Genomic DNA, 25,585 nt, shown 5'->3' with positions numbered 1-25,585 from the left:
GTAGTTGTGGTGCACAGGCTTAGTTGCTCCGCAGCATGTGGGATCTTCCCGGACCAGGGCTTGAACCCATGTCCCCTGCATTGGCAGGTGGATTCTTAACCACTGTGCCACCAGGGAAGTCCCTGTTCCCTCTAATCCTTTTGGGTGATTCTTTCCGCAGCCTCGAGTGGTTTCCTCACACTTATGCAATAGCCAGTGTCAACGGAATGATCGCAGGGGACTGGCTGTAGGTCTCTGAGTTCTCTGTCTGGTTCTTTATCCTGTGAATTCTACATGTGTGGGTCTCCCTGGACTCTCAGCTCCGTGAGCTCTGCCTTGGTTTCCCCTCGTGAGGCGTGGCATGGGAACACCTGCACGGCAGTAAACAGGGGCAACTGTAGGGCTCATCTGGTTGATTTCCTCTCTCTCAGAGATCACTGCCCCTCACTGCCTGACGTCCAGCATCTTGCCAACTGTTCAGTTCATACATATTGTCCATTTTTTAAGTTGTTTCAGTCAGGAGGGCATATCTGCTTGTCTGTTACTCCAACTTTGTCGGAAACAAAAGTCCACTAATGCTCATTTGACTGAAACCTTGGGGCCTCCCAGCTGCATGCAGTGTACAGTGTGCACCCCTCACATGTCCTGGCCCTCAAGACAGGGAATATGTCCCTAGTACACTGCTCCACACATAGAAAGAACTTAGAAACACTTAACAATGACTCTTAACCAACAGTCATTAAGGCAACGGAGTGACTGCATGAACATGAATTATGAAAGTTCCAACCAGTGTTCATCTGAGAATCTGATTTTGGAAAAAATTTTCTTGTTTTGCATGAAATCTCATTGATCCCAGGCTTTATGCACAAAACGTGACCGACTTCGCTGAAAAGGTAGAGAGAGTTAGAAAAAATTTAAGCTGGGAAACAAAGGAGTTAAAAGACGGAAATATAGTTCAATTCCAAAGTTCCCTTCTGTTTGTACTCTGTGTATACATCCACTTCACTGCTAAGGGCTACTTCTGCAACATTCAGGGGAGGCAGCGATTGCCAAGGCTCTTGTAGAAACAGTCAACCTAAGACTTTCTCATGACTTCCTGACACAGAGTGATGATGTTATTCAAATCGACCACCAAGTGCTATGGAAACACTGATTTATGAAGAGAAAAACTCTCAGAATCCAAAAGTTTCCATGGAACAGATTAAGAGCAGCAATGCTGGGATCGTGAACTCTCGCCCGGTCCAAACGCTGGAGGCTGCTGTTCAATGAGTTTTCCCCTCAGATCCAAGATGAGGCAGCAGCCAGCAAGAACTGATCATTTTCTATTAGTGTCTATGCTTAGGAGATATTTAAAGGCCTTTATCTCTTTCCCACTTACAGATACATAATCTTAAATCCTAAAGGGCCAAATTAGTAGCGTTCCGGTGAAAACGGAATTATCAGATTTGGGTCTTAGCAGAAGCCACCCCACAGACTGAGCTAGAAAATATTTTCCCCTGAAAGCCCAGCTTCTTTTTATCACTGTGGACACACTCTGCTGAGGTGCAGCTCTCAACTCTATATAGCAAGGTCCTTTTTTGATCTGTGAGTCCAGGCTGCGTTGTGAAAATTACAGTCTATGACCCACTAGCAGGTGATGAAATCAGCTTAATGCATCATGACTAGCTTTTCTTAAAATGACATAAAATTAAAAGAAAATACTAGAGCACTAGATCACAATAGTGAGATGAGTACTGTTTCATAAAATTTATCTTTTCAATTTTGTGTATATGGGTTTGTAAATATGGGGTGGTACTGAAAGTGTACCCTTTTCTATGGGTCACGGTCAAAAGAGTTTGAAAGCCAGTAGTCCTGCAACTATTAAGATTCTGTGTTCAACTCCTGGCAGAAGTGGGAACTAGTATAACCTTTGGTGACAATACAAATATCATTTAAATAATTGATCTCAAGGAAACAATCATAGGTATGTGGGAAAAAAGTTTGCTACTAAAATGTTGTCTATAGTGTCATTTGTAATAAAGAAAAATTTGACATACACTAAAGAATTAGCTGAATAAAGTATAGTGCATCTCCATGATAAATGGTACCAGCCGTCAAAACTTCACTGCAAAGAAATGATCGGAAGGGGTATCCATATCAACTCATAGATGAAAAGGAGAGGTTATAAAATTTTAAACACATACGTACACAGTGCATAGAACGAATACAGTGCAAATGATAGCAATCATCCCTGGGAAAGTATAATTGTGGGATTTATTTACTTTCTTCTTTGTGTCTTTGTAGTTTCAAAAATTTCTACGATGGATATGCACCACTTCTGTAATTGGTGAAAATAATACAAGAAATGTGATTTCAAATATGCTTTCCTCGGCAAAGAAGCTGCCTTCCACAGACATTGCTCACTTCAGGCAATAGTAACAAACATGAAAGTTAGCAGTCCAGGGAAACGGGATTTAAACAGGGTGTATGTTTAAAGTAGAGGCAACAATTAGGTGCCAGATTAGTCATATCTTGATAAATGGTACAATGATTTTCCATCCCAGGGCTTCCCTGGTGGCGCAGTGGTTGAGAGTCCGCCTGCCGATGCAGGGGGCACGGGTTCGTGCCCCGGTCCGGGAAGATCCCACATGCCGTGGAGCAGCTGGGCCCGTAAGCCATGGCCACTGAGCCTGCGCGTCCGGAGCCTGTGCTCCGCAACAGGAGAGGCCACAACAGTGAGAGGCCCGCGTACCGCAAAAACGAAAACAATGATTTTCCATCCCAGCCCTCTTCTCAAGTCCCTGTTTCCTAAACTACTCAACAAATGAGCCATCAGAATGGGTCTGTACAGGCTTTAGAGCCTGCTACTGAATATGAGTAGCCTCAAGGCAATGCCCGTGTTCTTTGTCTCCAAATACTTAACAATAGAGTCAGATGTTTAAATAAAATATTCAAGGTAAAAAGTAATAATAAAGCAAGGAAAGACCAAAGGGGCCAAGTTTTGTGGATTAATCTTAACTTCTAAGGGTAAGAAAGAAAAATGGAGGCACAGGGCAGTCATTTATTTAGTCAGTCCATCTGTCCATCAGTCCATCTGTCTGATGGACATCAGTCTGTCTATCAGTCTATCATTCAGTCTGTTTAGTCAGTCAACAGCTGCTTACTGATACTCCCCACTATAGTCAGAAGTAGGGTTGTGGTGATCAAAGACTTGGTCCCTGCCCTTTTGCAATAGGGAAGAACAAATCTGACTCCATATTGGATCTGTTCTTTCACTTTAACCTTTGCATTCTATTGCTTTTGCTACAAGTTAAGAATGTTGCTTACAGCCTGAAAATACACAGGATAGCCCATTCGCAAGGCTCTGACCTTTAAAGGTATAACACTTTCCCATTCAAATAAGAGATAAGAAGTTGCAGAACAGAGAATAACATTTGTCTTGTGGAAGGTTTACAGGAACTTCGTGACCTGACCTACAAGGACAGCTGCAAGAACAAAGGATTCTGACACCAAGAAGTTTGCAACAACTAACCACACTCCCTCCCATTTTAGTATAAAAGAAGCCTGAATTCTAACTCAAGTAAGATGGTTCTTTGGGACACGAGTCCACCATCTTCTCGGTCTGCTGGCTTTCTGAATAAAGTTGCCATTCCTCCCTTGCACCTTCACCTGAACCCAGCCCATGCCTGTCCCAGTGTCCCTAGATGCGCCACACACTCCCACACCTTCACCTGTGTGCAGGTATCCCTTTATCCAGCAGGTCCTCAGACCCCCATCTCAAAGCCTCTCGTTCATCCTCTAAATTGCTAAAATGACACTGCTCAGCGACTGCCCCCCGCCCCCCTCCAGATGTCACTGAGTCCTCCCAGCCCCAGCTGCTGCATAGGACCTGCCATACCAGTCTGGGTTCTGTATCCATCTTTACGATGGCAAGCAAAACAGACCATGTGGTATTTTTTTTTTCTCCAAATCCCCAGGGTAAGCACACCATAAAGATGTCAGCTGCTGCTTCCTGGGTTCACATGTGAAGCATTTTATGCTCATCATCTTGCATACCTTAATCCTCACAACCACTACAAAGGAGAGTTTATCCTCATTTTATATATGGGGAAAATGAGGCACAGTGAAGGGAAAAACTTTCCTGTGGTCACACCCAGGGTTGCTGGCTTCAAACCCAGTAAATGTGTGTTGAAATACATTTTTTTGAAGCAAGACCTACTTAGACCTACGGGCCATGAAAGAGGTGGTTTTCAGTACCATCTCGGGAGCTCCCAGACATTCATACTTCACTCCTGGAGACCTCCTGCCTGCACAAGATGCGGTGTTTGTAAATATAACTTAGAACAATTAGAAGATGCTCATGCTTTCCTTTCAACAAATATTTATGTCTCTACAAATAGCCTTGGGCTAGGTGTTGGGTGCATATGGGGGTGGAGAGGAGAAGGGAAGGAACAGAAATGGAAATCAGGGCCCTCTGCATCCACTGCTGAGGAGCTACTGGGAAGCAAAGCCTCATGAGGCAGCAGTGCCCGGTGGGATTACAGGCCTGGCATCCAGCCTGGAAGAGCAGCCCTCCACGGTCAGGTTCTTTTCCATAGTATGGTGGGTGAAGGGGTCATTTCTGTATTGCCGGTCGGTGCGTGGCAACGAAGGAGGGCATGAGCGGGCAGGGCCACTGAATGGATGGAAACCAGCCCCTTGGCAGGGGCCTCACACGTGTCAGGTCACTTAAGGTCATTATAAGCCATCGCCCCCAGCTGCCTCAGAGGACCTGTACTCCTGGTCCAGCTGCGCCCCAGCGTCAGCTGTCACTTTATTCCCTATTCTCCTTCTTTTCCAGGCGGACCCGACATCATTCCCACTGGAAAAGCAAGCATGTCCCCCACCGTCACAGACACAGTACACACGTCTGACCAACCAAGGTCCCCTTCATCACGCGCACATCCTTACTCAGCCACCGTGAGAGAAGTGAGCACGGTGACTCTCAGATGAAAGGACACAGGAGGCTCCCAGTCCCATCCTCACCGTTCATGTGGGAGAAACCTTGGGCTCTGCCGGTGGTGAAGGCCCAGCCCCTCCTCGCCCCTCCATGGACCCCGACTCTGATGCTCTGAGGCCGGGCTCTCCAGAAACGCATCCTCCCCTTTTATTCTCTACAACCACCCTGGACTTGCTCTTGACCCCTTCTCACTGAGGCTAAAATTCTTCAGCCTCCCCTTCAGGCTCAGAGCTGCTGTTGTTAGGCAAATACTCAGTCAAGTTCAAGATGGAATTCAGGCCCAAGGCCCAAGAGGGGCTCCCTCCTCCCTGCTCTTCCTGCAGGGCCTGCTTCTGGCCCACAGGACGATGAGGCGGTGTGGTCCCTGGGGGTCACCCACACAGCACTGTCATCTGGGGCTGAACCTCAGATGCCATCAGAGCTGATGTCTGCAGCCGTGCAATGCCACGTAGTCACAGGTCCACAACCACACATCCCCCACATCCTGTCCTCAGAGACCCCACTTGGGTCCCCTTTCTCACCAGTGCTGGGCTCCCACAGGGATGCAGAGACTCTGGCACCCTGCATCACGCAGGCGCCTCCACTCTCAGGATTGTAGAGGAATAGAGCACAGATGCCAGCTGTCCTCAGACTCCCCTCGACTCTGCAAAGATTCATATTGGGGTTTCTCATACCTCACACCCCTCACTGCTCAAAATGGTCTGAGGGTTGGGCTGGGGACACTCTGTACACTCTCTAAATGGTTGGCATATCCCCATTTGCCTCCTTCCCAGGGTAGAAACCCCTGGGGTCACTCCTGCCTTCTCCCCAAGGGATTTAAACACTGGAGCAGAGCTTTGATCATCTGACCCCCACTGGCCCTTTCCTATACTCTCAACAACCACCACCACCAAGTTTCATGACCTTTACCGCGGGCCTCCACGGGCCAAGCATTTTACAAGCACGGTCTGCATCAGTCCTCACAGCATCCAAGAAGGTGGACATGCACAGGTGACAAAATTAAGTAATGCATCCAGGGTCACAAGGGCAGGAGGGAATTCCACCTGGTTCCAAATCCCACTGGCCACACGGTCAGCCCCCACACGTGTAACCATGCAGACCCTGCAGGACTGGGGGCCCACAGGGGCTCACCAGGCCTCCGGTGCACTCTCGGCCGTCCTGCAGGTAGCTGATGTTCTCCCAGGTACTGTAGGCCTTCAGCCCTGCCACCAGCACCTGCAGCAGGCGACTGCCGACAAGCTCCTAACCTCGGAAGACGTCCTCGTCCAGAAGGATGCCGGCATACCTGCGAGACAATCAGAGACCCGTGATGGATGCAGTAGTGCCCCCAGCACATGTGCTCATACGGGATATTGCTCTCATAATGTCTTTGTCTGGGTTTTGGTTTCGGGGTGCTCCTAAAATTCATTTTCCCTTTTCTTTTCTGAAAGAGTTTGTGTAACATCAGTATGTTTTCTTTTCTTACATATTTGGTTGTTTCACCAGTAATGCCAGACAAAGCTATTCAGGTTTTCTGTTTCTTTCTGTGCCACTTTTGGTACTATGTATCTTTCAAGAAATTTGTCAATTTCATATGTTGTCAAATATATTGGCATTACATTGACATTACATCAACAACAATAATAACAATGATATTTAATTTTATTTATCCTTTCAGTGTCTGTAGGATCTATAGTGATGCCTTCTCTTTTATTCTAGATACTGATAATTTGTGTCTTTTTCTGGATCATTCTAGCTAAAGATCTTTCCATTTTATTTATTGAAAGAAAAAAACAGTTTTGGGCTTAATTATTTTTTTTCCATTCTTTGACCATTTCTTATTTCATTGATTTCTGCTCTCATTTTTATTATTCTCTCTACTTTCTTTGTGCTTAACTTGTCCCTCTTTTTCTAGCTTCTTAAACTAGAAATTTACACCACTGGCTTTAGCCTTTTCTTCTTTTCTAATGTAAGCATTTAAAGGTATACGTTTTTCTCTGAGCACTGCATTAGTTGCTTACCACAAATTTTGACATGTTGTGTTTCATTTTCATTTTATTCTAAATATTTTCTAATTTCCCTGTGAATTCTTCTTTGACCTATGAATTATGTGTGTTCTTTAGTTTCCTAATATGTAAAGATTATTCCAGATATTTTTCTGTTATTAATTCTTAATTTAATTTCATTCTAATCAGAGAACATATTTTGTATGATTTCAATCATTATAAATCCACACGGTCTGTCTTGATAAATGTTCTATGTGCACTTCAAAAGAATGTGTAATCTGGGGAGCTTCAAGATGGCAGAGGAGTAAGATGCGGAGATCACCTTCCTCCCCACAACTACATCATAAATACATCTACACGTGGAACAACTCGTACAGAACACCTACAGAATGCTGGCAGAAGACCTCAGACCTCCCAAAAGGCAAGAAACTCCCCACGTACCTGGGTAGGGCAAAAGAAAAAAGAAAAAACAGAGACAAAGAATAGGGTCGGGACCTGCACCAGTGGGAGGGAGCTGTGAAGGAGGAAAGGTTTCCACACACTAGGAAGCCCCTTCGCGGGCGGAGACTGTGGGAGGTGGAGGGGGAAAGCTTCGGAGCCGCGGAGGAGAGCACAGCCACAGGGGTGCAGAGGGCAAAGTGGAGAGATTCCCGCACAGAGGATCGGTGCCGACCGGCACTCACCAGCCCGAGAAGCTTGTCTGCTCACCCGCCGGGGCGGGCGGTTGGCTGGGAGCTGAGGCTCGGGCTTTGGTCGGAGCACTGGGAGAGGACTGGGGTTGGCGGCGTGAACACACCCTGCAGGGGGTTAGTGCACCACGGCTAGCCGGGAGGGAGTCAGGGAAAAGTCTGGAGCTGCCGAAGAGGCAAGAGACTTTTTCTTCCCTCTTTGTTTCCTGGTGCGCGAGGAGAGGGGATTAAGAGAGCTGCTTAAAGGAGCTCCAGAGACGGCCGCGAGCCGCGGCTAACAGCGTGGACCCCAGAGCCGGGCATGAGACGCTAAGGCTGCTGCTGCCGCCACCAAGAAGCCTGTGTGCCACCACAGGTCACTATCCACACCCCCTTCTGGGGAGCCTGTGCAGCCCGCCACTGCCAGGGTCCCGGGATCCAGGGACAACTACCCGGGGAGAACGCACGGCGCGCCTCAGGCTGGTGCAACGTCACAGCGGCCTCTGCCGCCGCAGGCTCGCCCCGCACTCCGTGCCCCTCCCTCCCCCCGGCCTGAGTGAGCCAGAGCCCCCGAATCAGCGGCTCCTTTAACCCCGTCCTGTCTGAGCGAAGAACAGACACCCTCCAGCGACCTACACGCAGAGGCGGGGCCAAATCCAAAGCTGAGCCCCTGGGAGCTGTGAGAACAAAGAAGAGAAAGGGAAATCTCCCCCAGCAGCCTCAGAAGCAGCGGATTAAAGCTCCACAATCAACTTGATGTACCCGGCATCTGTGGAATACCTGAATAGACAACGAATCATCCCAAATTGAGGAGGTGGACTTTGGGAGCAATGATATATATATATATTTTTCCCTTTTTCTCTTTTTGTGAGTGTGTATGTGTATGCTTCTGTGTGAGATTTTGTCTGTATAGTTTTGCTTTTACCATTTGTCCAACGGTTCTATCAGTCCGTTTTTCTTACTTCTTTTTTATACTATAGTTTTTAGCACTTCTTACCATTGGAGGATTTGTTTTTTGGTTTGGTTGCTCTCTTCTTTCCTCCTTTCTTTCTTTTTCTTTACTTTTTAAATTTTTTAAATAATTATTTTAACAACTTTTATTTTTTCTTCCTTTCTTTCTCTGTCTCTCTCTGTCTCTCTGTCTCTCTGTCTCTCTGTCTCTCCCTCTCCCTCCCTCTCTCTCTCTCTCTCTCTCTCTCTCTCTCTCTCTCTCTCTCTCTCTCGTTCTTTATTTCTCCCTTTTATTCTGAGCCATGTGGATGACAGGCTCTTGGTGCTTCAGCCAGGCATCAGGGCTGTGCCTCTGAGGTGGGAGAGCCAAGTTCAGGACATTGGTCCACAACAGACCTCCCAGCTCCATGTAATATCAAACGGCGAAAATCTTCCAGAGATCTCCATCTCAATGCCAAGACCCAGCTCCACTCAACGACCAGAAAGCTACAGTGCTGGACACCCTATGCCAAACAACTAGCAAGACAGGAACACAGCCCCATCCATTAGCAGACAGGCTGCGTAAAATCACACTAAGGCCACAGACACCCCAAAACACACCACCAGACGTGTACCTGCCTACCAGAAAGACAGGATCCAGCCTCATCCACCAGAACACAGGCACTAGGCCCCTCCACCAGGAAGCCTACACAACCCACTGAACCAACCTTAGCCACTGGGGGCAGACACCAAAAACAATAGGAACGATGAACGTGCAGCCTGCGAAAAGGAGACCCCAAACACAGTAAGATAAGCAAAATGAGAAGACAGAGAAACACACAGCAGATGAAGGAGCAAGATAAAAACCCACCAGACCTAACAAATGAAGAAGAAATAGGCAGTCTACCTGAAAAAGAATTCAGAATAATGACAGTGAAAATGATCCAAAATCTTGGAAATAGAATGGAGAAAATAAAACAAACGTTTAACAAGGACCTAGAAGAACTAAATAGCAAACTAACAGTGATGAACAACACAATAAATGAAATTAAACATTCTCTAGAAGGGATCAATAGCAGAATAACTGAGGCAGAAGAACAGATAAGTGACCTGGAAGATAAAATAGTGGAAATAACTACTGCAAAGCAGAATAAAGAAAAAAGAATGAAAAGAACTGAGGACAGTCTCAGAGACCTCTGGGACAACATTAAACGCACCAAGATTCGAATTATAAGGGTCCCAGAAGAAGAAGAGAAAAAGAAAGGGACTGAGAAAACATTTGAAGAGATTATAGTTGAAAACTTCCCTAATATGGGAAAGGATATAGTTAATCAAGACCAGGAAGCACAGAAAGTCACATACAGGATAAATCCAAGGAGAAACACGCCAAGACACATATTAATCAAACTATCAAAAATTAAATACAAAGAAAAAACATTAAAAGCAGCAAGGGAAAAACAACAAATAACACACAAGGGAATCCCCATAAGGTTAACAGCTGATCTTTCAGCAGAAGCTCTGCAAGCCAGGACGGAGTGGCAGGACATATTTAAAGAGATGAAGGGGCAAAACCTACAACCAAGATTACTCTATCCAAAAAGAATCTCATTCAGATTTGACAGAGAAATTAAAACCTTACAGACAAGCAAAAGCCAAGAGAATTCAGCATCACCAAACCAGCTTTACAACAAATGCTAAAGGAACTTCTCTAGGCATGGAACACAAGAGAAGGAAAAGACCTGCAATAACAAACCCAAAACAATTAAGAAAATGGTAATCAGAACATACATATCCATAATTACCTTAAGTGTAAATGGATTAAATTCTCCAACCAAAAGACATAGACTGGCTGAATGGATACAATAACAAGACCCATATATACGCTGTCTACAAGAGACCCACTTCAGACCTAGGGACACATACAGACTGAAAGTAAGGGGATTGAAAAAGATATTCCAAGCAAATGGAACAAAAGAAAGCTGGAGTAGCAATTCTCATATCAGACAAAATAGATTTTAAAATAAAGACTATTACAAGAGACAAAGAAGAACACTACATCATGAACAAGGGATCAATTCAAGAAGAAGATATAACAATTGTAAATACTTATGCACCCAACATAGGAGCAACTCAATACATAAGGCAAATAGTAACAGCCATAAAAAGGGAAATCGACAGTAACACAATCATAGTAGGGGACTGTAACACTCCACTCTCACCAACGGACAGAACATCCAAAGTGAAAATAAATAAGGAAACACAAGCTTTAAATGATACATTAAAAAAGATGGACTTAATTGATATTTAAAGGATATTCCATCCAAAAACAACAGAATACACTTTCTTCTCAAGTGCTCATGGAACATTCTCCAGGATAGATCATATCTTGGGTCACAAATCAAGCCTTGGTAAATTTAAGAAAATTGAAATCATATCAAGTATCCTTTCTGACCACAATGCTATGAGACTAGATATCAATTACAGGAAAAACTCTGTAAACAATACAAACACATGGAGGCTAAACAATACACTACTTAATAACCAAGAGATCACTGAAGAAATCAAAGAGGAAATCAAAACATACCTAGTAACAAATGACAATGAAAACACGACGACCCAACACCTATGGAATGCAGCAAAAGCAGTTCTAAGAGGGAAGTTTATAGCAATACAATCCTACCTTAAGAAACAAGCAACATCTCAAATAAACAACCTGACCTTACACCTAAAGCAATTACAGAAAGGAGAACAAAAAACACCAAAGTTAGCAGAAGGAAAGAAATCATAAAGATCAGATCAGAAATAAATGAAAAAGAAATGAAGGAAATGATAGCAAAGATCAATAAACTAAAAGCTGGTTCTTTGAGAAGATAAACAAAATTGATAAACCATTAGCCAGAGTAGTCAAGAAAAAAAGGGAGATGACTCAAATCAACAGAATTAGAAATGAAGAAGAAGTAACGACTGACACTGCAGAAATACAAAGGATCGTGAGAGATTACTACAAGCAACTCTATGACAATAAAATGGACACCCTGGAAGAAATGGACAAATTCTTAGAAATGCACAACGTTCTGAGACTGAACCAGGAAGAAATAGAAAATATGAACAGACCAATCACAGGCACTGAAATTGAAACTGTGATTAAAAATCTTCCAACAAACAAAAGCCCAGGACCAGATGGCTTCACAGGCGAATTCTATCACTTAGAGAAGAGATAACACCTATCCTTCTGAAACTCTTCCAAAATATAGCAGAGGAAGGAACACTCCGAAACTCATTCTACAAGGCCACCATCTCCCTGATACCAAAACCAGACAAAGAGGTCACAAAGAAAGAAAACTGCAGGCCAATATCACTGATGAACATAGATGCAAAAATCCTCAACAAAATACTAGCCAACAGAATCCAACAGCACATTAAAACGATCATACACCATGATCAAGTGGGGTTTATCCCAGGAATGCAAGGATTCTTCAATATACGCAAATCAATCAATGTGATACACCATATTAGCAACTTGAAGGAGAAAAACCATATGATCATCTCAATAGATGCAGAGAAAGCTTGTGACAAAATTCAACACTGATTTATGATAAAAACCCTCCAGAAAGTAGGCATAGAGGGAACTTACCTCAACATAATAAAGGCCATATATGACAAACCCACAGACAACATCGTCCTCAATGGTGAAAAACTGAAACCATTTCCACTAAGATCAGGAACAAGACAACATTGCCCAATCTCACCACTATTATTCAACATAGTTTTGGAAGGTTTAGCCACAGCAATCAGAGAAGAAAAAGAAATAAAAGGAATCCAAATCAGAAAAAAAGAAGTAACGCTGTCACTGTTTGCAGATGACATGATACTATACATAGAGAATCCTAAAGATGCTACCAGAAAACTACTAGAGGTAATCAATGAATTTGGTAAAGTAGCAGGATATAAAATGCACAAAAATCTCTTGCATTCCTATACAGTAATGATGAAAAATATGAAAGTGAAATTAAGAAAACACTCCCATTTACCATTGTAACAAAAAGAATAAAATATCTAGGAATAAACCCACTTAAAGAGACAAAAGTCCTCTATGCAGAAAATTATAAGACACTGATGAAATAAATTAAAGATGATACAAACAGATGGAGAGATATATCGTGTTCTTGGATTGGAAGAATCAACATTGTGAAAATGACTATACTACCCAAAGTGATCTACAGATTCAATGCAATCCCTATCAAACTACCAATGGCATTTTTCAGAGAACTAGAACAAAAAAATTCCCAATCTGTATGGAAACACAAAAGACCCCGAATAGCCAAAGCAATCTTAAGAAAGAAAAACGGAGCTGGAGGAATCAGGCTCTCTGACTTCAGACTATACTACAAAGCTACAGTAATCAAGACAATATGGTACTAGCATGAAAACAGAAATATAGATTAATGGAACAGGATAGAAAGCCCAGACATAAACTCATGCACATATCGTCACTTTATCTTTGATAAAGGAGGCAAGAATATACAATGGAGAAAAGACAGCCTCTTCAATAAGTGGTGCTGGGAAAACTGGACAGCTACATGTAAAAGAGTGAAATTAGAACACTCCCTAACACCATACACAAAAAGAAACTCAAAATGGATTAAAGACCTCAATGTAAGGCCAGACACTATCAAACTCTTAGAAGAAAACATAGGCAGAACACTCTATGACATAAATCACAGCAAGATCCTTTTTGACCCACATCCTAGAGAAATGGAAATAAAAACAAAAATAAACAAATGGGACCTAATGAAACTTAAAAGCTTTTGCACAGCAAGGGAAACCATAAACAAGATGAAAAGACAATGCTCAGAATGGGATAAAATATCTGCAAATGAAGCAACTGACAAAGGATTCATCTCCAAAGTTTACAAGCAGCTCATGCAGTTCAATATCAAAAAAAACAAACAACCCAATCCAAAAATGGGCAGAAGACCTAAATAGTCATTTCTCCATAGAAGATATACAGATTGCCAACAAACACATGAAAGAATACTCCGCATCATTAATCTTTAGAGAAATACAAATCAAAACCAGAATGAGATATTCTGACACCAATCAGAATGGGCATCATCAAAAAATCTAGAAACAATCAATGCTGGAGAGGGTGTCGAGAAAAGGGAACCCTCTTGCACTGTTGGTGGGAATGTAAATTGATACAACCACTATGGAGAACAGTATGGAGGTTTCTTAAAAACTAAAAATAGAACTACCATACGACACAGCAATCCCACTCTTGGGTAAATACCCTGAGAAAACCATAATTCAAAAAGAGTCATGTACCACAATGTTCATTGCAGCTCTATTTACAATAGCCAGGACATGGAAGCAACCTAAGTTTCCATCGACAGATGAATGGATAAAGAAGATGTGGCACATATATGCAATGGAATATTACTCAGCCATTAACAGAAACGAAATTGAGCTATTTGTAATGAGGTGGATGGACCTAGAGTCTGTCATACAGAGTGAAGTAAGTCAGAAAGGGAAAAACAAATACCATATGCTAACACATATATATGGAAACTAAAAAAAAAAGTTTCTGAAGTACCTAGGGGCAGGACAAGAATAAAGACGCAGACGTAGAGAATGGACTTGAGGACACGGGGAGGGGGAAGGGTAAGCTGAGACAAAGTGAGAGAGTGGCATTGACATATGTACACTACCAAATGGAAAATAGATAGCTAGTGGGAAGCAGCCGCATAGCACGGGGAGATCAGCTCGGTGCTTTGTGACCTCCTAGAGAGGTAGGATAGGGAGGGAGGGAGGGAGACACAAGAGGGAAGGGATATGGGGGTATATGTATACATATAGCTGATTCACTTTGTTATACAGCAGAAACTAACATGACATTGTAAAGCAATTACACTCCAATAAAGATGTTAAAAAAAAAAAGAATGTGTATTCTGCTCTTGCTGGGTAGAGTTTTCAATAAATGTCATTACGTCAAGTTTGTTAGTAATGTTGTTCATATGATTTATATCATTACTGGTCTTCTGTCTGTTTATTATATCAATTTCTCAGAGAAAAGGACTGATGTCTGTAACTATAATTTAGGATTTGTTAATTTTTCCTTTCAGTACTTTCCATTTTTGCTTCATGTATTTTGATGCTATTTCGTGGAATCCATACACCTTTAGATTGTTGCGTCTTCTTGATGAGTAGACTGCTTTATCATTATGAAGTGATCCTCTATATCTCTGGTAATATTCCTTCTTCTGAAGTCTGTCTAATATTAGTATAGCCACTCCAACTCTTTTATGGTTAATGTTTGCAGGTATAAATTTTTTATTCTCATACTTTTAACCTCTCTGTCTTTAATTTTAAGTGGGTTTCTTGTAGATAGCATCTAGTTCAGTCTTAATTTATCATATCTAACAATTTGAAAATAGGAGTGTTTAAATCATTTACACTCAGTGTAATTATTAATGCGATTGAGTTTTAAACTATTATCTTGCAATTTTCCCCCTATTTATCCCATATGTTCTTTTCCCTGTGCTCCTGTCTTCTCTTGATTAATTGAATAATCTTTAGTATTGCATTGCTGGATTTTAAACTGTGTTACTAATTTTTTTCCAGCAATTTTTCTGTGGCCTAAAACATGCATCTTTAACTGACCACATTTTCCCCTCACATACTGTTATACCACGTCAAGGATAATATAAGAACCTTACAACAATATATAATTCGTTTTCATTCTGCCATCCATGATGTCACTGTTGAGACAAAAATATATTCTACATGTTATAAAGTTTATTGCTATTTTTGCTTTAAACTAACAATTTATCTTTTTTTCCTTATCAACATTACTGAGGATTGATTTATTCCCAACAGACTTCATATTCAAAGTGCACCATGTAGAGGTTTTGACAACTCTATGCACCCATGAGAACACCACCACAATCAAGCTACAGAATATTTCTAACGATTTTCAGAAAATTCCTCATCCCTTTTTGCAAACCATCCCTTCCTCCACCCCCATCTTCAGACAACCACTGATCAATCTTTGTCAGTATGGATTAGTTTGCATTTTATGCAAATGGAATTATACAGTGTATGTTATGTCTTGCTTCTTTCAATGAGCATATTGTCTTGAGATTCATCCATCCATACTGAGCAATATATTGGTAGCTGTTTCTTTTTATTGCTGACTAGAATTCCATTCTATGCAATGCATAGATTACATTTCATTTGTGCATTCACTTGTTGTTGAACATTTTTGTTGTTTCCAGTTTGGAGCTATTACAAATAAAGCTGCTATGAAAATTCATGTAAAAATCTTAGAGGAGACATATGTCTTCATTCCTCTTGAGTAAATATGTAGGAGTGAAGTGACTGGGTCATATGGAAGAGGTATTTTTAACTTTTTAAGAAACTGGCAAACAATTTTCCAAAGTGGTTGTACAATTTTACACTCCCACCAGCAGTGTATGGGAGTCCTAGTTGTTCCACGTGCCCGCCAACAAGCCATCTTTGCAGTCCTTTTATTTTAGTCATTCTAGTGGATATGTCATGGTAATCCTCATGGTTTGAATTTGCATTTCCTGGATAACTAATGATCAAAGAACATCTTTTCATGTGTCTACTGTCTGACCATACAATCTTCTTTTGTTAAGTACCTATTCAAATCTTTTGCCCATGTTCTAGTGGCTTACCCATCTTATTTTTAGTTGAATTTTATTTTTAGTGTTCTTTACATATTCTGGATAATACCCCATTGTCAGATATACATATTACAAATATTTCCTCCGTTCTGTGGCTTGTCTTTCCTTTTCTGAATGGCAAAGATCAATTTTGGCTCAAGGTATTTACCATCTTCCATCTACAGAATAATCTTATAATGTCTAAACATCCTTGTTTCCTCAATAAATCCTGCACATGCAAAAGATGTTGCATTGGGCCTCATGTTACAGCAAACAAAAAAGACCATGCAACCTCAGAACTGAAGCCGTTGAGCTGGGCAAATTGACAAAACGTGGAAACCACCATGTGTTTAATCGCACTCGGATGAAAAGAAACCTAATCGTATGAAGCAACTACTATAAGCAAAGAGCTTCTGCATTTATCATCTGACTTGATCCTCACAACGACTGTATGAAATAGGAAGTCATATCCCCACTTTGCAGATGGGGAAACTGAGGTTCAACTGAGGTTGCATACCTAAGTCAAGGTGTCACTTATGTTAGGAAAGAGCTAGGATTCAAACCTAGGGTTCTCCAGCCCTAAATACCACTCTCTTTTCATGATAAGTAATGTGCATATCAGTGCCCTGAGGAAGTTAATAACATTCTAAATCTATGCTAGAATATAGTCACCCATGCCCTGGGCTGTGGCTGCAATACAAGGATGCTCAGAGAATCCCAGGCCTGGTCATTTAAAAAAATGTATATATGATTCCCCTCCGACCTCCCTAACCATAGACACACACACACACACACACACACACACACTCCCCTCGATGTTCCCCAGGGTGAAAATGGGTGGTAAAGAAGAAATAAATCAGCTAAGAAAAAAAAGAATCATGAGACTGTCTTAGCAGAGATCTGGTAAGATTTCTTTGCAATGCTGGCCTGTGATTTTACTTAACACTGGCAGGACATGGGCCCTGCTGAGGAAGAGCCTCCATCTGCCAGACAGAGCGGTTCCCCCGGTGGCGCTTATCCACTATCAAGCTCTCACGTCTGCGTGCCAAGGAGCTCTGAGAAACCCTTCTGTGTTCAGGGTGTGTAAGAGTCCAAGAGGCACATGTCTTAAGAAAGTCTGATGCAAGAAACTCAGAGGGGCCCAGAGATAAATTGGAAAATAGGGATACTGTGGCAAAAACATTCTTCATTTCCAAACCTGTTTATTTAAGTGAATGCTTCTAGAAACGTGAAATATTTCCTTATAGGTTATGTCCATTTGAAGAATCAGAACCCACCATCGAGGCAAGACTCATTAGAAATGCAGATGGAGTATCTCTAAAACAGTTAAGTCAGCAAGAGGGCAGGATTCAATTTACAAAAATCTGTATTACATAAAAAGAGCAAACAAGACATTTTGGCAATAAGTTCAGGACTATATGAAAAACACAGTTTGGTAGTATCATAAACAGTACTATAAATACTATCAAATACTATATGTAGTATTTGATATATAGTTATAGACAGTCTTCATTTGGTGAAGGAACTCTAAGGGGCTTAACTATCCTGAACCCCATTTTTTTTCTGAACCCCATTTTTTGATAAGGACAGGACTTTGGTGAATTTCTGAAACTATGAAGTATCATTCCACCCATGCATTTATTCAACAAATATCAGTGAGATCTTACTTTGTGACAGGCACCACTTTACGTAGGTGCTATGGAGACATCACAATTGTAAAGCAATTATACTCCAATAAAGATGTTATTAAAAAAAAAAAGAGAGAGAAATTTGTTGAGTTGTCATGAGGCATTAAATGAGTTACTCCACATAAAAACCTTAGGACAGTGCCTGGTATGTGGTATGCAATTGAATATGTGTTAGCTATTGTCTTAATTTTATCCTTGCAGGTGTTGGGCAAAAACAGTAGGACTGGATCCAATATAAAGACAGCAGCACGATGGTGCTGTGGCCCCTCCTGGCCTGGAACCCAGCTTGGACTACTGAACTGCCCATTTGGGCTGGAATAAATAACAGGAGAGGCAAACCCAAAATACTCCTTTTGGCTGGCACACCACAGATATTGATTTATTTTTAAGTTGTTGGTCACTTTCTAAGCTAGGAAGTTCATTTTTGTAGCAAATCCCACTAGATGATTCCAAGCGGAGATTTCAGTGACCAATCGCCCTGGCCAGCCAGCCCTGGGCTCCACCAAGAGTGATGTAATCACACAAGGTGATTTCATTCAGTTGAGCTGCAGTATCTCATGCAGAGAGCCAGGCACTCTTAGCACGTGGAGAGGCCAAATTAAGAATCCACGATTTCTATGCTGGAAGAATTCATAACCACAAACCAAGAGCAATGGTGAAATGAAAACAGGAGCCCGGGGGCTTCCCTGGTGGCGCAGTGGTTGAGAGTCCGCCTGCCGATGCAGGGGACACGGGTTCGTGCCCCGGTCCAGGAGGATCCCACATGCGGTGGGGCGGCTGGGCCCGTGAGCCATGGCCGCTGAGCCTGCGCGTCCGGAGCCTGTGCTCCGCAATGGGAGAGGCCACAATGGTGAGAGGCCCGCATACCGCAAAAAAAAAAAAAAAAAAAGGGAGCCTGGGATGCTGCTCCAAGAAGCTTACAGAGGGCTCCTGATGCCAGGAGGAGCTCAGGGAAGAAGGTGACTTAGAGAAGATGACAAGCTGAACTGTGTCTCAAAGGATGACAATGAGCTACCAGGTGACGGGAGGCAAGGATGTGAGGCGTGAGTGACAGGGCGCGGTGTGGAGGCTGCCTATAAGAAAGGCCAAAGCAGGGGTGAGGCTGAGCACAGGGTGGAGGACAGAAGACACGACGAGTGGCTGGGGGCAGCAGGGGCCAGGCAGGGGAAGGTGCCCCGAGGCCACATGAGGGAGTGAGTTTCATCCAACACAGAAGCCGCAGGAGGGTCCCAGCAGGCAGGTGAGAATTCAGATCTCATCTCGGGCCTTGTGCTTGCGGAGAACAGATTTGATGAGGGGCAGGCTGGATGTGCGGGGCAGGGAGGCAAGAGAGGGAGCTGGGGAGGGTCCAGGCGCGATGCCAGGAAAGGTGAGCTTTGAGTGCTTTTAGTGTAGGGAGGAAAAATCACCCGAATGCGGAAACTGACAGGACGGGGGTGGGAAGTCTGAGGCGTCTTGGGGGTGATGGCCCGACAGCAGCTAACAGTTATCGAACATGTATTCCCACCACGGTCATTAATTACGGTCACAGTCTGTGAGTGAGTACACAGAGGGCATCAGCTTGTAGGTCCAGTAAGACCCAGATGCCAGGGCCCACAGGCAAGGCACTGGACCAGGATGCACGCACGACACTGGAGCCTCAGCGGTGGGAAGCAGCCCCACGGAGGTTAATAAGTGACCCAAGGATGGGCACCCACAGCCAAAGGGAAAACAGGAATCCTCCCTGGCCACGTGGCCACCCAGGCAGGGCTGTGACCTTGCTGTCGGCTGCCAAGTCCTCAGGGCCCAGAGAGGGACCTGACACACAGGTGGTGTGATGAGGGGACGAGGGCAAAGCTCTGCAGTTCTGGAGAAAGAGAGCAGGGGGAGAGCCCTGGCAGGCTCCTCAGGTGGCCGTCCGTCACCTGGCACAGATGCCCCCGCTGAGACAGTCCCCTCCCCACTGGGCTGGCTCTGCCCGGCAGCTCGGCAGGCAGTGGGGAGATGGGTCCCACCTCTTCCAGAGCAAACAGGCACCAAAGGCCAGCCGGTTCTGTCCCCTCCTTGTCAAGGCTAGGAGAACATGAGTGGGGCGGGGTAGGGGGTTGGGTAGGGGGAATGGGGCTCACTAGGGGCCAAGCAGGTCCTTCCCCCTTCCCCCAGTCTCCAGGCTTGTGGAGGCGATGGGCACGGAAGGGGGTCAGGAACCAGGTCCACTTGCTGCCCCACTATTGTCAAACCCTAGACAAGGCAGCACAAGCTCCATGTGGCAGGGACCACGTCCAACTCCAGCAGGAGTGCCAGACTCTACAAACAGAAACAGAGCACGCCCAGTAAAATCTGAATTTCAGATAAACAATGCATAATCTTTAGCTTAAGGGCACACTCCCTGTTGCAGTCATGGGAACATGCTTAGACTACAAAGGTGTGCGTTGGCTACCTGAAACCCAGAGTTAGCTGGGAGGCTGTATTTTACCTGGCACCCCTACTAGCAAGGTGCCGTAAGGTTGCTGAAGACACGAATATATGTGATGTGCCCTGAAAGAAGCTGTCCCATTTCACTTCCGTGACCTGTTTGTTACTGTGACCTGAAGCTCTGACGATCTGTGCTTTTGTCACATTCGATGGGAAGAGAGACAGGGCCACTGACGTGGCTAGTGGCCTGTTTTTCCCACTCCAGCCACATACACCTGAAGGTCTGGATGCTCACGAGCGTTTCTCTGCACTTGAGCGGGACCCAATGCATTGAACAAACATCTAACCCATCAAAACTCAAGTTACCCAGACCCTGAAACTGAAGCCAGTTGATTGGCAGAATTAGGTCCATGGGAATTGAGAGATGGGACCTATAACCAAGGTTTGATAACCTTAGTTTTTTAAAAGTGGGGTGTGTAGGGGGGAGAGGTACTTAGCATTTGTCATGTAACAACCAACTTCATTAAACTATTGCTTCACCAGTTGGAGGAGAGGCAACAGGCATGGTAAATGAGAAATAGGAGGGCTGGATTTTGTCACAGAAACACCAACTTCTCCTGGCACTGTTTCAAAACACAGACAACCTCTCCTCCCCCCATAGCTGAGGCATTTCGTCCTGGGGATTCCTTTAACCAGATTTTCAGTGGGTCAATCACCTGCTGCCACCGAGGAGGCACAGGGGAAGAAAACAGAGCCACGAGGGGGACACGGAACTCGGCCAGAGACCACAGAAGGCCCAGGGAGGTGAAGGTCAAGGAAATCAGGAAGGTCCCGGGGGCAATTAGACTGACAGCTCGGTGAGGACATATGTCTGATGTGTCCCGTTCAACACTGTCTCACCCATGCATGGCACATGGTAAGGGCTCCGTGATTTTTTATTTTTTACTAGTCAATTTCCATTTATTACTTCTCCTTTCTCCCTTGAAACCTAAACCTGGAACGGTGATCTCTACTTCTCTACTTCTCTGCCTTTGAGGAGTATCTCCCTAAAATCAAGAGAAACTTTAATTTTTATTAATAGTGACAACACAGTTCTTACAAAATCCAGGTATGTGATGCTTACATCAGTCTAAAAAATAACAATGGAGCTGAAGGAAAAAAACATGTTGATCCATATAACACTTTTGTTACATATAAAGATGGGTATATATAAGTGTATATATCTATAAACTTATATATACATATATACAAATATGTATTTTATACCTATATAAACTATAAATGAGGAACACATAGTGCCTCTTTGTTATGTGGTCTAGTAACTTCTCGTGTCATGGATTTGTAAATAGTGGATTAAGAAGTGAATGTATAGATAGTCTTGCCTCTTCATAATAGTCACAAGTTCTACAGGGCAAAAGATTCAAAGAAGAATTTTCTTTGCCTTTGGCATGCATGCAAAACATTCTTAGGTTTCACTGTCAGATTATCTTGATCCAGTATACATGTTCATGCTAATTTAATACTGCTGCTTGTTAACTGTTAGCAAAATTTATTTCCAGGTCACGCTAGGAAACTCCCTAAAAAGTTCCTGTGGTTCTCAGCTCTGGCTGCTCATAAGAATCACCAAAGAGCTGAAGTACTCACACTCTGGACTCCTTGGGATGCTCCCTAGACCAGGTGAATTCGCATCATGGGAGTGGGTGCACAGAGTCTGTAGTTTTTAAAAAGCACATCAGAGAACCACTGGAAACCAGCCTCTGTGTCAAGAAATATCTGGCTTAGTTGAAGCAAGGCTGGAAGGGTGAAGGCAAAAGGGGTATAATGGGGTGAGGGACACTTTGTAGAGAGTTAGTGACAACTTCAGATGGAATCGTTGAGGTTAAAAGAAGTGTCACAGGGTTAAGATATAAAAGGACACCAGAGACTTTTGTTCCCTTAATAACAGTAAGAAGGAAAGTGGATAAAATAAAACTTGTATTTTCCCAAAGAACAAATGCTGCAGGGAGCCTTGATGAGCTGAATTCCAGGGAGGAACCAGCCCTTTTTAGTAGATTGGACATTGTGTACGAAAGAAACAGAGAACTTGAAGACAGATCCATGGACATTATCCAAATTGAAGTAGAAAGAAAACAAAGAACATAACTTCAGTGACATGTAGGACAGTATGAAGCAGGTTGACATCTGTATAGGAAGGAAAGAAAGAATGGGGCAGAAAAAATATTTAAAGAAATAATGGCCAAAGTATTTCCAAATTTGATGAAAAACTTCAACCCACAGATCCCAGAGGCTCCACAAACTCCAAACAGCACAGACACACAAAACCACAAAACCACACCTAGGCCAACATAATCAAACTCTGAACATCAAAGAAAAAGAGAAAATCTCAAAAGCAGTTAAAGTGGGCATATATGGGGAATATAGGGAAACAGCCAGAAAAATGATGGCTGTTTTCTCATGAGAATCAAGGAATCAAGAAGCCTATAGAGTGAGATCATTAAGATGCTCAAAGAAAAATAAACTATCAACCCAGAACTCTGTACATATTGGTAATGTCTTTTTTCAAGAAAGGAGAAATAAAGACTTTCTCAAAAAAAAAAAAAAAAACAATCGGGAGAATTCGCTGCTAGCAGACCTATTCTACAAGAAATGTTAGAAGTTCTTCGGGCAGAACAAATATGGTATCAATTAGAAATTTGGATCTATACAAGTAAATTAACAGTGTTAGCAATTGAATAAAGGTAAAATAAAATTCAATTTTACTGATTTTTAATTGCTCTAAGACAGAACTATGTAAAAGAAAAACAGTAGCAATATATTGTGTGTTTGCAGCATATTTAAAAGTAAATTATGTGACAACAATAGCAGAAAAAGGGATGGAAGGGAGGAATTTGGAATGTACTGTTTTAGGTCCATACACGACAGGGGAAGCAGTATAATAGTTCAACACAGACTCTAATTCAGTAAAGATGTATACTGTAAACGCTGGGTCAACAACGAAAATATTTCCAAAAGTAGTATAAATAACGTCAATCAAAGAGATAACATGGAATAATAAACAATATTCATTTAACCTAAGAGCAGGCAGAAAAAAAGGAAAAAGAAACAAAAAAAACAGATGGAAAAAATAAAAATCAGCTATCAGTGTGGATTTTAATCCAAACATATCAACAATCACTTTAAATACAATTGGTCTAAACACACCCACTAAAAGTCAGAGATTTTCAAGTTGGATAAAAAAATCAAGACCTAACTATCCTCTGTTTTACAAAGAAACCCACTTTAAAAATATAGCCAGGTTAAAAATGAACGTATGAAAAAGATGTACCATGAAAACACTAAATAAAAGGAACCTGGAGTAGCTATATTAATATGACAAAATAGACTTCAGGACAAGGAATATTTTCAGGGATTAAGAGAAAAATTACATAACGATAAAGGGATCATTGTCCAAGAAAATATAATAATCCTTACATGTATATGCATCTAAAAAACGTCAAAATCCCTGAGACAAAAACTAATAAAACTGAAAGAAGAAATGGACCAATTTATAATTATAGCTGCAAATGCCAACCCCTTCCTCTCAGCCATTGATGGAACAAGTAGGCAGAAAATCAGAAAGGATGTATATAGTCTGCAGAGCACAACCAACCAACTTAACCTAATCGGCATTTATAGAACTATCGTCCCAACTATAACAGAATATATATTCTTCGCAATGTGGAATGTGTTAGGGGTGTGTGTGTGTGTGTGTGTGTGTGTGTGTGTGTGTGTGTGTGTCTTCTGGGCCTTAAATTTGAAAGAACAGAATCCTTCATAATATGTTCTTGGACCATGACCGTACTTCCAAATAACCAAAGCAGTCAAAGCAGAAGTCTCAAGGAAAACTGTGAACTATTTTGTACTGAATGGAAATACAACGTATCAAAAGCAGAGGGATGCAGCTAGAGTAATGCTTACAGAGAAATTTTAGTACTAAATGATTAGGCAAGAAGAAAGGTCTCAAAGCAGTAACCTAACCTCTCACCTTAAGAGAGAGTGAGAAGAAATTAAAGCAAAGCAAGTAGAAGGAAAGAAATAACAAACACTGGAGGAGATATCAAGAAAATTAAAAGCAGAAAAACGGTAGAGAAAATCAATTGTATCAAATCTGTTTTTTTGAAAAAGCAATGTAATTGATAAACCTATACAAACTGATGAGGGAGAGAGAGAACAAAATATCAGGAATGAAAGAGACGAAATCACTACTGATTCCACAGACATTAAAAGGATGATAAAGGAATACCACAATCAACACTATTGCCGTAAGTTTGACAAATTAGATGAAGTAAATAAAAATCCATTCAAGAAGAAATAGGTAATCTGAAGAATCCTATATGTACTAAAATGTACAAACAAGATTGTAGATCAATATACTAAAGTAAATACTATTCCCATATACTAGAAATAAACAATTCCACCAAAGAAAAGTAAAATGCTTAGGTATAAATATAACAAAATATGTGCAGAATCTGTGTGTTGAAAATTACAAAACACTGGAGCGAGAAATCTAAGAAGACCTTTAAAAATGGAAAGATACACGGTGTTCATGAATTGGCAGTCTCAACATTAAGAAGTCAGTTCTCCCCAATTTGATCTACAGGTTCAACACAATCCCAAGCAAAATGCCAGCCATCTTTCCTGTAGATATTTACAAGATGATTCTAACACGTATAAGTACAGGCAAAAAGGAATGAGAAGAGTCAAAACAATTCTGAAAAAGAACTCACATTACCCAATTTCAAGACAAATCAAAATTTAAAGCTATCAAATCAAATCAAAATTAAAAACTATTGCTCTGATCAAGACACTTTTAAGAAAATAAAAGCCAAAGTGACAGACTGGGAGAAAATAGTTGCAAATCACATATATGATGCCAAAGAATCTATCCAGAATATAAAAAGAACTCTGACACTCAACAATAAGAAAATAAATACCCCAATTTAAAAGTGGGTGTGGGACTTCCCTGGTGGCGCAGTGGTTAAGAATCCGCCTGCCAGTGCAGGGGACACGGGTTTGAGCCCTGGTCCGGGAAGATCCCACATGCTGCAGAGCAACTAAGCCTGTGCGCCACAACTACTGAGCCTGTGCTCTAGAGCCCGCGAGCCACAACTACTGAGCCTGCACACCACAAATACTGAAGCCCGTGCACCTAGGGCCTGTGCTCCACAACAAGAGAAGCCACCACAATGAGAAGCCCATGCACCGCAACGAAGAGTAGCCCCTGCTCGCCGAAACTAGA

General features: G+C 42.4%; 1 protein-coding gene across 1 annotated transcript in view; it reads right to left on the bottom strand.

Moving 5' to 3' along the window:
• The window catches only part of ACOXL (acyl-CoA oxidase like), a 382,696-nt gene that overhangs the window by 168,402 nt on the left and 188,709 nt on the right, over positions 1-25,585 (bottom strand). Inside the window, 2 exon segments of the mRNA XM_073791125.1 lie at positions 6,089-6,242; positions 15,257-15,298. Of these exon segments, the coding sequence (XP_073647226.1) occupies positions 6,089-6,242; positions 15,257-15,298 (196 nt within the window).

This window comes from Tursiops truncatus, chromosome 14 (genome assembly GCF_011762595.2).
Source record: "Tursiops truncatus isolate mTurTru1 chromosome 14, mTurTru1.mat.Y, whole genome shotgun sequence".
NCBI classification, from domain to species: domain Eukaryota; kingdom Metazoa; phylum Chordata; class Mammalia; order Artiodactyla; family Delphinidae; genus Tursiops; species Tursiops truncatus.
The sequence above is the reverse complement of the archived record's forward strand: the minus strand, read 5'-3'. Positions and strand labels throughout refer to the sequence as shown.